At 54.5% G+C, this 15,770-nt stretch overlaps 1 protein-coding gene and 1 long non-coding RNA gene across 2 annotated transcripts; both read right to left on the reverse strand.

Moving 5' to 3' along the window:
• Positions 1–746: 746 nt before the first annotated feature.
• Positions 747–7,098, reverse strand: LOC141729397 (uncharacterized). Its single transcript, XR_012580889.1, has 4 exons — positions 6,975–7,098; positions 6,059–6,109; positions 2,188–2,303; positions 747–1,605 (listed from the first exon to the last, which is right to left on the reverse strand). It is a non-coding gene; the product is annotated as an uncharacterized LOC141729397 (long non-coding RNA).
• Positions 7,099–9,198: 2,100 nt separating this feature from the next.
• RAD51 (RAD51 recombinase) lies at positions 9,199–15,693 on the reverse strand. Its single transcript, XM_074543499.1, has 10 exons — positions 15,626–15,693; positions 14,652–14,762; positions 14,104–14,241; positions 13,586–13,703; positions 12,959–13,050; positions 12,194–12,288; positions 11,245–11,358; positions 10,791–10,920; positions 10,125–10,246; positions 9,199–9,866 (listed from the first exon to the last, which is right to left on the reverse strand). The coding sequence occupies exons 2-10, from the start codon at positions 14,736–14,738 to the stop codon at positions 9,743–9,745; spliced, it is 1,020 nt and encodes a 339-aa protein (XP_074399600.1). The 5' UTR covers positions 14,739–14,762; positions 15,626–15,693; the 3' UTR covers positions 9,199–9,742.
• Between the last annotated feature and the right edge of the window lie 77 nt (positions 15,694–15,770).

Raw genomic sequence — 15,770 nt, forward strand, 5'->3', positions numbered from 1 at the left:
CCCAGAGGTGCTGCTTTAGGAAAGCCCCTCCAGCCTGGGCAGGAGCTCCTGGCTCCAGACACGTTCCCAGTGCCCAGGAGCAGCAGGACCTATGCTGTTCCCAGCAGGTGAGGCACAGGTGCCTTTCCTTCCTTCCTTCCTTCCCTGCTGCACTTTGGCTTTTTGAGGGGTCTCTGGGGGTCTGAGGGAGAAGTTCTTTGTCACTCCAGGACAGAATTAGCCCTGGTCCCACTAAAAGCAGGAGGAATTATTTTATCCCTGTGTTTGGATACACATCTTGTGTTTTCTCTCTGTTGCTGACACCGTGTGGTGAAGCAGCAGCTCCCAAATTTTCAGTGCTGCTCCCTGGAAGAGGTTTCATTTGTAGAACCACGAATTCCCTGCTGGAATCCAGTCACAGCCCCCAGATCAATGTGCAGTTTAAGGTCTTACACCCTGAGCAGGACAAGTTCCTGTCTCTAGACATGGAAAATGGGGAAAAACTCAGACTGGAGTGGGGCCAGGATGCAGAATGGGGCACTGAGGCAGCGTGCTCAGCCCAGGCTGGGGCTGGCACAGGGGCTGTTCCCTGCTGGATGACACCTGTGTGGAACAGATCCTCCTCTTCCTTTGTCCAAAGTCCAATGGCAAAGGATTCAGGAACTCACAAATGCGGCCTGGAATTAAAATGGCTCTGTTAAAATTAAGTAAAGAATGCAATAATTTAAAATGGTCATCTTTTTAATGTATTAAAATAGTAGGGAATAAAATGTTGACAAGGGGCACTTTTATTTGCTGTCACCTTTCATGTTTTATGGAGTGAGCAATCAGAACAGAATTAGGAAAGCCAGGAGCCTTTGATTTTCAGAGTGGACCTAATTTCCATTTTCTCCTCTCTTTCAGGACAGCAAAAACCACTTAACTCATCCCATCTTTGCCCAGAGCTTTGGAGTTTGAGCAGCCAAACCCAACGGGCTCCAGCTGCACTGGAGGGTCCCTGGTCCTGCCGTGGTGTGGGGTGAGTCCCCAGCTGTCCCCAGAGTGTCACAAACTCAGAGGGATCTGCCCTGGTTTCAGGCTGTCCCTGCAGTCCCCGACGCCTGAGGCCCAGAGAGAGCCCTGTCCAGAGGGGCTCTGTCACCTTTGTCCCCTTGCCAGGAGTGGTGGCAGCCCCAGGAGCAGCCGGGAGCTGGGGCAGTGTCTGGGGCTGAGCCAGGGCAGGGCAGGGCTGACCCTGGGGGGGTTGGCCCCTCACGCTGGGCTCAGGCAGGATCGGGGGCACAGATGCTGCACTTTGTGCACCCTGAGAGTTTCTGTCCCCCCGGGCATTTCCTGCCGGGCTGGGGCAGGCAGGGAGCAGAATTAACCCTGCAGCTGCCGTGGCCATTGCTGGCCTTGGGCTCTGCTGTGCCATCCCAGCGTGGCCATTTGCTGCTGCCACTGCCACCCCTGGGGCTGTGTCCTCCTGGCAGCCCTTCCCAGCCCCAGCAGGAGCTCCAGCGGCGCCTCTGGGCCTGTTGGGAGGGTTTGCTGGGAATGGGCCTCACCCCTGGGAGGATCCTTTTGTTCCAGAGCAGACTCCAGAGCTTTTGGGCTTCTCAGCTTCAGGGTTGGATTGGAAAAGTCCTGAAAGGAAGAATAACAATGAGGTTTGTGCAAGTGGTGCTTTCAGACCCCACCTGGCAGTCTGTGCTTTGTGTGGGAGGTTGTTGTGCACTGGCACTGCAGGGAATGAATGTCCCCTTCCCAGCTCAGCCCAGCAGATCCCAAAGGCTCTTACAGGAATATTTATCCTTTCCTTCCCTGGTGATAATTTAATCTGCACCTGCTGTGAGCCATTCCTTGAGTTCTCCTGGAGAAACCCTCACAGCAGAGGAGTTTGCAAAGAGCCCAGAGCTGTGTTTGGAGCAGAGAGAGCTGAGAGCTGCATCTGCCTGTGCTGCCCCAGCCTGGCAACATCCCCATGGAACAGCCTGGGCAGAGGGGATCGGATGGAGCCAAATCCCTTCATGCAAGAGGTTTTCTCCTGTGCAGAGCAGGCAGGGACAGGCAGTGAACTTTGGAAATCAGCTCATTTCCCCAGAAAGCATCACTCCCACCAGCATGAGTGACAGGACCTGTGCCCACTGCTCAGGAGTCACCCAAATCAAGGGCAAAGGTTGGTTTGGGTCTGAGAACTTGAAATAACTTTGAAAAAGAAGAAATCACCTTTTTCTTCTTTTCTTCTTTCTTTCAGATGCTGGAATTGCCTCTGTGGATGTGCACTGAGCTCTCACTGCAGGGAACTGCCAGGCCTTAATGGTGGTGAGTTCATGTTCTTCTCACTGGGGATTGGAAATGATTATTAATTAGTAATTGCAGAAATGTTTTCTGAAACCTTTTGCCTTTGCTGGTAGATCTTCTCTCTCTGCCTTTGAATTTACAGAATTCCCTGCTGTCCTTTGCCCTGCCCGAATTCCTTGCAACTCCTAACAGGGAAAACCTGGGGTAACTCAGAGGGGACAGAGGTGACATTTTTAGCTGAAAACCTGGGACAGTTGAGGGGACACAAGAACTGTTTGTGTAGGAAAATGTGAGGATGTCAAGGGGAGCAAGGTGGCATTTCTGAGGGAAAAGCTGAGGTGATGTTTAGGGGACAATGCAAATTTTTGGAGTAGAAAAGAGCTAATCAATATTGTACAGGAAGGAAAATTTTGGGGTAAAACTCAATGCAATCTGTAGGGGACAGAATGAATGTATTGGAGTAAAAATGAAGTAGTCATTTTTAAGTAAGGAAAATTTTGGAGACAAAACTTGACAAAATCTCAAGAGCAGAGAATGAAGACTTTGAGGGAAGAATGAGGTGATGAGTACTGAGCATGTAGGGACAATTTGGGGGCTAAATCTGAGATAATTTCTAGGGGAGAGCATGAACATACTGAGGTAATGTGAGGGAATCGGTTGTGGGCAGATAGGGAAATTTTGAGGGGCAAAAATAATATTAAATAATCTGTAGGGCAGAGAAAGAACATTTTGAGGTAAAAGTGAGATCATCAATAGTAGACAGATGGAGAATTAGGGGATAAATAATGAGACAAGCCACATGGTAGAAAATATAGTGAAGAGAAAATGAGGGAATCAGTAGTGGACAGGTAGAGGAATAATGAAATAATCTAAAGGTTGAGAATAAATATTTTAAGGTAAAAATGAGGTAGTAAATTGGGGACAGGTAAGGAAAATTTTGGAAGTAAAACTGGAGTAATCTCAAGGAAGAGAGTGAACGCTGACATAAACTGAGGCAGTCACTGGGGGCAGGCAAGGAAATTTTGGGGGTAAAACTTGGGAAGATCTGTAGGGCAGGGAATGAACATCTTGAGGGAGAAATGAAGTGATCAGGAGGGGACCAGCTTGGGAGAATTTGGGGGGCAAACCCTGAGCTAATAAAAAGAAATGTTTTTGAGGAAAACTGATGTGATGTGCAGGGGACAGAATTTGGGGATAAGAATGACTTAACTTGTGTGGTTTTGGTTTTAAAACATTGTTAGTATACAGGGGACAAAATAGGCATTTTGGTAATAAAAAGTGAGCTAATCTTTGGGTGAAAGAATAAATATTTTGAGGTGAAAAGGAGGTAATCAGTACTGGGCAGGCAGGGAAAATTGAGGGGGTAAAATGTGAGATTATCTTTTGGAAAGAGCAGGAAGAACCTGAGGTAAAATTGCTGTGGACAGGTGGGTAAAGTTGGGGGGTAGAACTTGAGGGATTTGGCATGGTAGAAAATGAATATTCTGAGGTAAAAATGAGGTACTCACTCAGTGGTGGAGAGGTAGGGGAAATTTCAGGGGTAAAATCTGAGTTGAACTGTAGCAGAGAGGATGCACTTGATGGGGTAAACTGAGGTAACCAGTTATGGACAGGTAAGGAAATTACTGGGAGGGAAAACTGAAAGCATCTGTAGGGTAAAGAATGAAAATATTGAGATGGAAATGAGGTAATAGGGAGTGGACAGGTAGGTAAAATTTTTAGGGTAAATCTTGTGGTAATCTCCAGAGTAAAGAAAGAATGCTTTCTTGTAAAAATGAGGAAATCAGAAGGGGACAGGGAATATTTGTGGGGGAATGTGAACTATTCCCCAGGGAAGAGAATGATCATGAGGTAAACTGAGGTAATCACTTGTAGAGAGGTAATGAAAATTTTGGGTATAGAATTTGATATTTTTTACAGGATGTAGAATTAGTATTTTGAGGTAAAAATGAGATAAATAGTAGTAGACATACAGGGAAGACCTTGGGGGTAAAACTTGAAATAACCTGAAGAATATTGAAGTATTTTTGAGGAATTATCTGATATAATTTGTGGGGGACAGAATGAGCATTTAGTGGATGAGATAGACAAAACCTGTGTGGTTTTTGGTTTTAGAAATAGGTAATATATATAGAGGACAAAATGCTGGTTGCTGGGATTTAGAGAATTCCATGTGTTTGGCTGCTGAAGTTTCCCAGCCCAGGGGCTTTGGCTGGCAGGGAAACCCAGATTTGGGGTTCAGCTTTGCTGTTTAGATGAATTATAGCTATAGCCCTGAATTCCCTACTGGAATAACCTCCCAGTGCCTCCTGCAGCATGGATATCCATGGATATCCTCATGCAGCATGGATATTCCCACACAGAGCTGCCTATTGAACACCAGCTGTGCCAGGAGCCAGCAGAGGCTCCAAGGAAGCTCAGTGGGATCAGGACAAGGACAGGTTGATATTCCATAGCATTTGCTATTTATAACCTTTTGCTATTTATTCATCCCTCAGCCCCACCCATATTCCCGGGGGCATTGACAGAGTTCCCTGGAATTCCATGGACTCCACCCCTGGGCTCGGGCTCCCGTTGATGTTTTACAGCAGGCCAGGGCAGGAGTGGCCTCTGGGAGTTCTCTTCCCTGAGGAAAGGGATGCCCATCCCTGCCTTCAGGGCACCTGCGGCGTGACCCACCTGTGCAAGCTTCCCAGCAGTTCTGCAGTTCCAGCTGGCTCCCTAAAAACTCCAAACTTCATCCGAACACAACTTCATTAACTCTAACCTTTTGGTTTAGGGCACCTCCGAGGGCCTTGCTTGGGACGGAATTTCTGTGAGGGGAATTCCCTCGGTTTTAGGGCTGCTGCTGGAGGGTGTCCCCAGGCTGGAAGGGAAGGGACTGGAGTGGCTGGGACACCCCTGGTGGCAGTGTGGGAGCTCCAGGAGGTGGCACCGGGAATTGCTGTCTGAGCTCCCTGCAAACCCAGCGTGCAGCACTCCCGGGCAATGGCAGCTGTTCCCTGGGGTGGTTTTTGGGGGGTCAGGGGGCTCTGTCCGGGCTGCAGCAGCTCCGGAGCCCGCTCAGAGCAGCCCCTGGCCCGTGCCCATCCCAGCGCTGCCCGGGCATCCCGTGCCCGCCCCGGGTGTGCCCGGCACGCTGCCCGCACGGGCAGGACGCTGAGGCGCAGCTCCCGCCCTGCCCGCACCGGGGGCAGGAGGGGCCGGTTCCGTCCCGGGCTCGGCCTCCTCCCGCCCCGCGTTCCCGGCCGGCCGGGACACACGGAGGGAGCGCCGAGGGACGTTCCTGGCAGGGAGCAGGAGTGCCCGAGGGCTCCGGGCAGCTCCGGGCCTGAGAAGCAGCGCCGGGCTCGGCCCCGCCGTGATTTGGGGCTGTGAGCGCTCACCTGCAGGAAACGCCCTCGGCAGGCGGGACCAGCCCCGACACTGCAGGAGAGCTTCGGCCTGGGACCAAGGGAGCCCTCAGGGCTGGCCTTGCTCGTTTCTCCCTGGAAAGGGACACGGCATCAGCACCTTTACAGCCATCAGGGAAATGCTGGCAAGGGCAGGAAATCAGGATTATGGAAAGAGTTTTGTGCTGTTGTGTCAGATGCCGGCCAGTTCTACCCTAGAGCCATTCCAGAGGCTGGTGTGCAAAGCAGTGTTAGCAGAACAGGTGCTGATTTTCCCAGGAATTCCCTTGCTGGCAGCAGCCATTCCCATCCCAGGCAGGACCTTTCTCGTGACCCTGAGATTGGCTCAGGTGCTTGGAAGGCCAGGATTCCGAGTTTAATGCCCACATGGGCCAGTCACCTACCATCGTTTGACTTGAGGATCCTCGGGGCTCTTTCTAAGAATATCCTGCGCTCTAGAAATAAAGAATAAACAGTTCTCACTGGCTCTTTAAACCCAGAGGTTTTTGCATTGGAGAGTATAAGCCATGGGGAAAGCGGGGAAAGGAGGGAGAGCATCACCTCTCACCTGGCAGGTGTCGGGTGAGCGGCCCAAGCAGAACCGAGCCCGGGCAGGGCCCCGTCCCGCACCCGGCACAGTCGGAGCAGGAGCGGCAACGCCCGGCCCGGAGCGGCTCCTCCGGCCCGCGGCGATGCAGCCCCGCCCGTTCCGCGGGGACGCGGCGGGCGAGAGCCCCGGGGGTTGCGGGCACGGGGTCCGGGTCCCGCTCCGCGCACGGTGGCCTTGGGGGTACCGGGGCTGAGGGGGCTCCGCATCCCCGCGGGGCCGGGTCGGGCCCGCCAGGGGGCGCCGCGCTCGCAGCCCCGCTCCGGGCCCGCCAGGGGGCGCCCCACGGGGCGGCGGCGCTGAGGGAGCGGCGGGGCCTGAGGGGTCCCGGGGCCGGCTCGGGCGGTCCCCGCGCCCCGCCCGATTCCAGCCGCGATCCAGCGCCTGCTCCGAGAATGCGCCGGTCTCTTGCCGGGCTCGGCACCGGCACAGCCCCGGCTCCCCACGGCAGCAGCGGGACCTGCTCGAAGCACGGGCAGGGCTCCAGCCCCTCTCCGGCTGCAGCCTGAGCAGCAGTGCTGGTGGGCTCAGCCCCAGCGACTATTCTGGAGCGGCTCCTGCTTCCCATGGCGATGCTTGTCTCGATCCCTACCCAAATCCCACCCCGGTCTTGCGGCTCCAGGACCCGCAGCCCACTCTGCCCAGGACCCCCAGCAGACACCGGCAGGACCTGGAGCCGAATCCCCAGGCCCGGGTCCTGTTCCCGGGCCCACCTCAGCGCCTCAAGCCCCACGCAGGACCGGGAGCAGCCCCCGGTCCGGGGCTCTGCACAGCGCTCCAGCGACGGCCCCGCCGCATCCCGGGATGAGCATCCACCGCACAAAGCGGAGCGGGCGCGGATCCGCCGGGATTTACGGGCGCGGGCGGGGCGGGGCGGGGCGGGGCCGGCTCAGGTGTGAGGGGCGGGGCCGGCTCAGGTGCGCGGGGCCCCAGCGCGGCTGCGCGGGGCGGGGCCGAGAAGATTCAAACGCCGGGAATCGCCCCGGGCGCCGTTTGCCCCCTCAACACTTGGAGGGGAAGGTTGCGTCCGCGCGAGCTCGATATATTTCTGTTTGTTTCTTTTATTTTGCCCTTCTTTTTACCTCTTTTTCTCAATAGCTCCCCTCTCTCCCTCCCTTCCTCCCCTCCCCCCCCCACCCCCCCCGCCCTCTCCCCCCTAGCCCTCCCCTCGCTCCCCCCCAAACCGCTCCCTCCCGGGCCGGTCCCCCCCACCCTTCCTATCCCCCTGCACACCCCAACCCTGCCCTACCCCTCCTTCCTCCGCGCTTCCTTCCCTCCCCAGCCCGGCTCCCACCTGCCCCCAAATCCTCGTTCCCTTCCCCCCAATTCGGCCTTCCTCTCCTTCCTTCACACATCCTCCTCCTCTACCTCCCCCTGTTTTCCTTCTTCACCTTGATCCCCCCCACCTGTGCTCCATCCTGGTCCTCCATCCTCCGCCCGTCCTGCCCCCGCCACCCCACTGCCCCTGCTCCCCTGCACACCCCGAGCCCCCCACCTGCCCTCCATCCTTGACCCACCCCGACTACCCCCTCTGTCCCCCTCTCCCTCTTTCCCCCGCAGCCGCGGGGCTCGGGGCGCCGCACAATAAAGCCCAGAGAGCCGGAGCGGCGCCCCCGCTGTCCCTGGAGCCCCCACACGGGGCCGGGCCCGCTCGGCGGGACCCCCCATTGCAGTGCAATGCACGGCCCGACAGCGCCGGGGTTCCGGCTGTCCCTACAGCACACTGGGGGGCCCCGGGGGATGTTGGGGAGTGGGGGGGTGTTAGGCAGGGCCCCCTCCTCTCCAGGCCCTGCCCCCTTCCCCGGGACCCCTCCTCCGGACAGGGGCCCGGCGGGAGGGAGGGTGGAGGGGCCGTTTGTCTGTCCGCTGATCTCTATGCGTGTTCACGCTGCAGAGTGACGTGACCCCCTCGGCTTCCCCCCCACCCCACCCGTCCCCCTCCCTCCCCCCGGGCCCCGGTCCGCAGGAGGGGTCCCGGGGAGGGGGCGGGGCCTGGAGAGGAGACTGCCCCCTCGGCCACGCCCCCCTCCCAGGGACCCCCTCCGGAGGAGGGGGCCCTACCTCCCACCCCCATACCCCCCAACCCTCCCACACCCCTGGGGCCCCCCAGTGTGATGCAGGGACAGCCGGAACCCCGGCGGTGTCGGGCCCTGCATTGCACTCCATGGGGGGTCCCGCCGAGCGGGTCCGGGTGCTGAGCACGAGAGAGCACAACGGGAAATGTCTCTGGATCAGGCAGTGTCCCAAAGGTCTGGCAGTGCCCAGCGTCCCTGGCTGGAATTTGGGGATCCCAGCACAGCCCCCCAGCACATCCCGATGCTTCCTCAAGTCCCTTTAACCAGGATCCTTTTTTGGGGTGGGAGCACCCAAACCCAGCCGATTTGGCTTTAGCCAATTTTGGGGGATCTCCCCTCTCCTCAGCCAGTTCCTGCTGCCAAAACCCAGCCTGAGGCTCAGCTCCCCATCCCCTCAATCTCTCCAAGGAATTGCACTTGGATTTCCCAATCCAGCCGGGCAGCAATGCTGTTCTCCTCACTGTGTATCTTCACTGCAGTAATTGCTTAAGAAATAATTAAAATAAATTCAAAGAATGAAGAGACAATAAAGAACTGCCAGCTCCAACCAAGGGCTGCTCAAGCCCCTTCTCAATGATCTGCTTTAATTAATCAATGCAAATGAACCAATTAAGATCACATCGAGATCACATTATTCTTTTTAATCAAGTTCTAGAGAAAAACTGCAGAATAGGAAAGAACCTTTTTAACCCCAAAACTCTTCTGGGAGATCCACAGGGCAGGGCTGCACTGCACCCCAAACTGAGGAGCACTGGGAGCAAAGACAAACCCAGACTGAGATTCCTGGGAGATTGGTGCAGCTTCTGCCAGCCAGAACATTCCTTGGTCTGAACACACACCTGTGAATCCCAGGAACCTGGGACATCATCAAGAGCCTTTTTATTAAAAGCACATTTCCACAGAGGATTTACAGAATACAGAAAATTAAATGCAAAGGAACAGCTCCCCCAGCCCAGCAGGCTGCAGCATCCAAAAGAAAATGAACAGAAAGATGATGGATTGGGACCATCACCAATCCCAAATCCCTGGTGTGGAATATCATTCTGCGTTGGTTTATAATTCACCGCTTCTCTTAGTGGACAAACTCTTCAGCTTTGCTCCAATTCACTGAGTTCCCAACTGTGGCCACCAAGATTCTGCTGCACCACGGTGGGATCCAGGGAAACACGCAGGGTATGGTGCTCTGGGAATGTTGCTGAGAAAGCTCATGGCCCTCCCCTGTGCCTGCAGCCAAGGGAATCTCTTCCCAACAGCCGTGGCTGAGCTCGGCATGTCCCGACGCTTCCCAGGCTGACACGGCACAGCTTCCTCTGCCCGCTGCCTTGGGAAGTATCCCTAAGGTGCCACCTGGAAAGGAGCCTCTTACAGACACAGAGTCCTGGGATTCAGGGCAAGAAAAGGAGTTTTCAGTCCTTAGCATCTCCCACTCCGTCGGCATTGATAGCAAACATGGCTTCGGCCTCGGGAAGACACGGAGAGTCGTAGATTTTGCAGATCCTGGTCTCACCTCGGCCTTTCCGCAGGTACAGCCTGCCAGGAGGGGGAAGGAAACAGGTCAGGATGGACTCCCAGAAAATCATACTAATCCAGAAAGGAGTAAACAGAGCTGTAGGAACTGCCTGAGGCGTTCATTTCCCCATGGACTGAGGGCCCAGAGTGGCGCTGAGCTGAAGCACAGGCTGGGCCTGCCATGGACAGACTGGAAACCCCAGAAGTAAAAGCTACTTGGCCAATCCCAAAAAACATTCCCAGCCCAGGCTCGTGGGATATGACCATCTCTTGTCTCACCTGGTGGTGGAAGCATGAGCAATGATATTGCCTCCGATGGGCTTTTTGGGATCTGCAGCAAACATGGCAGCTCCGTCTACCTGTGCCACCACCTGGTTCGTGATGACAACGGCCACGCCAAACTGCAGGAGAAACAACCCAAACCCAATTATTTCCCACAATCAGAACAGAAAAGCAGGGAAAAGGACACAGGGGCAGTCCTGGTGTCCATAACTGTGGGATCCAGCCTCTCCAAACCATTGGGAGCAGAGGTGGAGACAAAGCCCTTGGGACCTTTCCTCCCTCAGCAGTGGGAAAAGCCTTGGGTGGATGAACTGACCAAATCCCCCAATCCCATCTCACTGTGCCATTGGCATAGGAGGTAAAGCTGGGAAGGAGGGAGAAGTGGGGGTAAGCTGTTTTTTTAAGAGCTTATTTTACTCCTCATTACCCTACTCTGATTTTGTTAGTAATGATGTCACTTCAAATCTCTAAGGTGAGCCTGCTTTTCCCTTGCTGCTAACTGAAGAGTGTTTTTTCCCAGTCCTTACCTTAACTCACAAACCCTTCATTCCATTTCCTCTCCTCTGTCCAGCTGTAGAGGAGGGTGAGTGAGCAGCTCTCATGGGTGCCTGGTGTTTGTTTGGCCAGCACCAGCCCACGCCATGACGCCCAGGGGACGCTCACCTCGTCGGCCAGGCGCAGCAGCATCCGCAGGAACCTGGCCAGGTGCATCTGCCTGGCGGAGAGCTCGCCCCTTCCCGAGTAATCCGTGCGGTACAGGGCCGTGGCGCTGTCCACGATCAGCAGCGCGTACCTGCAAAGGGCAGGCAGGGCTCTGGGTGCTGCTTCCAATGCCAAGCTGCCTGCACAGCTCTCCCGGCAGCGTGGAAATCATCAGCACTGTTTCTAACCACAGCTCTAAACTGAGCTTCCATCTTGCTCCCTCAGGCTGGCACTGAGGATCCCTGAATTCCCTGTGTTTGTGCAGCCACATCAGCTGGAGGCAGCTGCTGGCACCCAGAATTCCAGCAGCAAGATGTGCTGCTGACAGCCGACTGCCCATGGAGAGAGCTGGCTCCCTGGAGAGTCAAAGGCTAATCCCATGTGGGAGCAAAATCCCTGAAATCAGTGTAATTACCGTGACTCAGCCATCATGGCCGAGGCCTGGTACAGCAGCTGGGTCTGGTGGTCGGTGTTAAAGCCCCGAGCATAGGCCACGTTGTCCAGGACATCGCTGCCAGACAGGCCATACCTGCAAAACCAGGGAAAATAAAGGGATGAACCTTGAGTGACAACTTCATCCATAGCAGTTGGACAGGAACTTTGCCAAAAGACTGGAAGAAAAACTCACATCCCTGGCAGAGAGAAAAGCAGATGGAAAAAATGCAACCTGTGGTGATGAAAAGAGAATGGAATGATTGGAACCATTTGAAATGGATAAGAAGAAATGGCTTCATGTGATACCAGGGGAGGTTTAGGCTGGATATTGGGAAGTCTCTCAGAGGAAAGGCTGTCCAGCCGTGGCAGTGGAGGCTCCATTCCTGGAGGGATCCAAAGCCATGTGGATGTGGCACTTGGGGACATGTGGTGGCCTCAGAAGCACCAGGGAATGGTTGTGCACAGGGATCTCCCAGGGCTCCTCCAACCTGAATGATTCCAAGGACACTCTGGACATGGCCAGCACAGACACACCTGTGCCTACTGCAAACATCATTTCACTTCCTCTCGTTTGTTTGGCTGCTAAATATTCCCTGGTGACAGGGAACATGGGAGCAGTCCTTGCTGCAGGAGAAGCCAGCAGGATTAGATCAAATTCCCTTCAGGAAGAGCAAACAGGATCCAGCCAGTCCTGTCCCCAGCTGCTTGGGAAGCTCCCAGTCCCTCCCAGTAGCAAAAGACAGGGAAACCACCTCATGCCAAGGGACAATGACATGAGAGCTCTGGGGAAAGAGCAGCAAGGAGAGGAGAGGAATGGCAACACTAGAGCTTTCCAAAGGGAACACCTGCCAAATCACCCTCCAGGACCTGTGGGAAACATTTTCCAGCTGAGCTGTGAGTGCATCTCTTGCTGTCTCCCACGCACTGACCTTTCAGCCACGGCCAGGAGCCGCTCTGGACGGAAGGTGCCCTCTGTGTCGATGTACATGGCCTTGCCCTCGCCGCCACCGCGGTCTATGGGCAGCTAAAGGAGAAGGAAAGGAAGGAACAGGGAATAAAGCATCCATAAATACAGCAGATACTGCCACATGCCCTCACTGAGCTCATACAACAAATAACATCCCAAGTTATTGTGGTTAATCCCATTTAGCTGGGAAAAGTGAAAGATCCCTGGTCCCCATTTCTGCTGACACGTTCCTTTTGTAGTCCCTGTCACCCTGGAGTGCCAGCACAAGGGGGAATGGCTTCCCACTAACACAGGGCAGGGATCAATGAGATATTGGGAAGAAATTCTTCCCTGGGAGGGTGCTGAGGCCCTGGCACAGGTTGCCCAGAGAAGCTGTGGCTGCCCCTGGATCCCTGGAAGTGTCCAAGGCCAGGCTGGATGGGGCTTGGAGCAAGCTGGGACAGTGGAAGGTGTCCCTGCCCATGGAACTGGATGGGCTGGCTTTAAGGTCCCTTCCCACCCAAACCATTCCATGACCCCACACAAGATGACAGGTGCTCAGCTCTGAGATGGGAAGTTCAGGGAGTCAACTCAATGATCAAATTAAGTCCAAGCCTCTAATATTTTAGGGAATAGAAACCTCTAGACAGCAATAAACACTTTGAAAGTCAAAGGAAGTGCCCAAATTAGCAAATATCCCAAGGCTGTGGGGTCTGAATATTGGATTGTAATGAGGTGAACCTCCCACCTGACAGGTGACAGCCAGGGTGTGACACAGCTGCGTCTTCCCAGTACGGAACTCCCCGAATAACTCTGTTATGGACCCTGTTTCTATTCCTCCTGAAGGGGAAATAACAATAACAATTATTAATAAAAATCAAAAGGTCACATGCCACATGTATAATCTATTTATCTATGGATCTATCTCACACATAAAATATTACATTTACAGAGACTCAGTTAAACACTGAATTTGGCTGAAAGTTTCAAAGCTCAGAGGGAAAATTACTTGTCATCATGAGGTTTGTTCATGCTGTGGTTAAGAAGTTCATGGGTGTTTTTGAAGATGCTGAAGAGCTGAAATTACTTGTTCTCATTTTCAGATTACCAGAGGAATGGGGAGATGGTGATGCCTGGTTTTGTTTTCCCTAAACGCATCATGGACTTAAATAAACCAGAAACATCCAAAAATGGACAGCTCTGGATCTTGCATCATGACTAAAAACTATTTCTGCAGCTTCTAAAACAAAAGCAATTATTCAGGAGCAATCCTAGAGGTTTTTCATCCAACCAGGACTTGCCTTACATGGTTCATGGGAAAACCCCATCCCAATAAGTGAGGTTAAGCAGGGAAGAGAAACAATAAAATGCTGACCTTGGAGCAGTTTATCCAGCTCTTTGGAGCCAGTGGTGATCTGGATGATCTCTGACCGCCGCTGGTGGAATTCTGTGGCCGTGGTGAAGCCCATGGGAACCAGTTTGGCTGCCTCAGCCTGAGGGAAAACCCAGTTGAGCAGTGCCAGAGGAGTTAATGCCATTCGTTAATCCCCTAGTAATTAATATCTTCTGTCTTGTGGAGAGGTGCCTGTATCATTCCATGCACATTTCATAACCTTGCACTAGTTGGTACCTCTGAACAGAACTGAAATTCTGCTCCAAGAAAAGCTCCAACATCCCTTTTGTGTGTTTTATGGAAATATCCTCCCCTTGTCCCCCTCCTGGTTCAGTTCAGTCCTATCCTGGTGCGTTTTGCTTTTTCCCATCACAAGTCATGTCACACCTCTAATCACCCCTAACTGCCCTTTGGACACCTTCCAAATTCACCACAACACTTTCAGCCAGCAGAAATAAACCTGTGGAATATCTTGGGTTAAGGTTCCAGGGCATCCTTACCAAGATTTTGTCGGCTTTGGCTTCGCTGATGCCTTTAATGTTCAGCAGCTCCTTCTTTGGAGCATAAGCCACGGCCTCCACTGTGTGAAATCCAGCTTCTTCCAGCTTCTTCACATCATTGGCATTTATGCCACATTGCTGGAGAGAGAGAGGGAGGGAGAGAGGAAAAATTACACCTGTTGGTATTTTTGGGTATTTCTGAGTTTTTTGTTTGGTTGGGTTTTTTTAACAGAACACAAGTAAGAATTTAGTAACAAAGTTTTCAGTTTCACCTTGCTTTTAAATAAAAAGGTTTAGGTTGGGTAAGGAATTCTTCCCTGTGGAGGTGGTGAGGCCCTGGTGGAGAGCCTGGAAATGCTCAAGTCCAGGATGGATGGGGCTGGGAGCAACCTGGGATAGTGAAAGGTGTTCCTGCCCATGGCAGGGGATGGAATGGGATGAGCTTTTAAGGTTCCTTCCAACCCAAACCATCACAGGATTCTGTTCTAGGAAAAAGAGCAGTGAGTGCATCTATGGAAAACTTCTTGCAGAGGTAACTCCTCACCTACCTCCAACCTGGATATGAGCTGTGGTCCAAAGCTCTCCTCCTCTGCCGAGGTGTCTGCGCTGGTCTCCAGCTGCATCTGCATGGCCATGGCAGCGAGGGACCAGGCCAGCCCCTGGAAGGAACCAGACTTGTCAGTGCTCCCTTTCAGCAGGAAGTTATGTGGTCACATAAATCAGAATCATGGAGCTCTTAAAGCTGGAAAAGCCCTCTGAACTGGCCCCTGATGCTGGGGCTGGGCTGTGCCCCAGAGCTTGCCCTCGGGGCTGCCACAAACACCTTGGAAAGGGCTGGAAGGCCGTGCAGAGGATCCGCAGCACGCCTGGGATTGCTGAGCAGGATGGCAGGCAGGAGCTGTCAGGGGAAACTGAAGGATACAAGGGAATTCACACACCTGGGATATAACACACAGTTTGAATATAATAATGACAGGACAAGTGGGAATGGATTCAAACTGACAGAGGGGAAATTTACATTGAAAACTGGGAAGAAATTCTTCCCTGTGAGGGTGCTGAGGCTTTGGCACAGAAAAGCTGTGGCTGTTCCTGGAAGTGACCAAGGCCTGGCTGGACGGGGCTTGGAGCAAGCTGGGACAGCGGAAGATGTCGCTGCCCATGGTAGAGGGTGGAATTCACGGCCATTCCGGCATTCCACGATCCCAACTTTACCGGGGGCCCGGCCAGCAGCACCTCCCAGGTGCCGCCCGCCGGCGATGCCCGGACTCCCCAGGCCGTGTCCCCTCACCGTGCTCAGCCCCAGCCCTTTGTTTACCGCCCCCCATGGCTGCCCACAGCTGACGGCCTGCCCAGCCCCGCCGCCAACGCCCTCAGGCTCCCGCACCGGGCAGCGCCGGGGGGGCCCCGAGAGGCGCCGGGGGTCCGGCTGCCCTGAGCCTGTCCGCCTGCCTCAGCTCAGCCCATCCCATCGCACCCCGTGCCCGTTCCCGTCCCTGCTCCCGTTCCCGCTCCCGTCCCTCACCGCGGCCCCGCTCCGGCCGTTCGGGCGCTCCCGCCGCCGCCTCACGTGACCGCCCCGCGCAGGCGCCGCCCCGCCCCCGGCGGCGCCTTAAAGGGGAGCGCGGGAACGGGAACCGGGATCGGGCGGGGATCGGGATCGGCACCGG

This window comes from Zonotrichia albicollis, chromosome 6 (assembly GCF_047830755.1).
Source record: "Zonotrichia albicollis isolate bZonAlb1 chromosome 6, bZonAlb1.hap1, whole genome shotgun sequence".
Taxonomy (NCBI): Eukaryota; Metazoa; Chordata; class Aves; order Passeriformes; family Passerellidae; genus Zonotrichia; species Zonotrichia albicollis.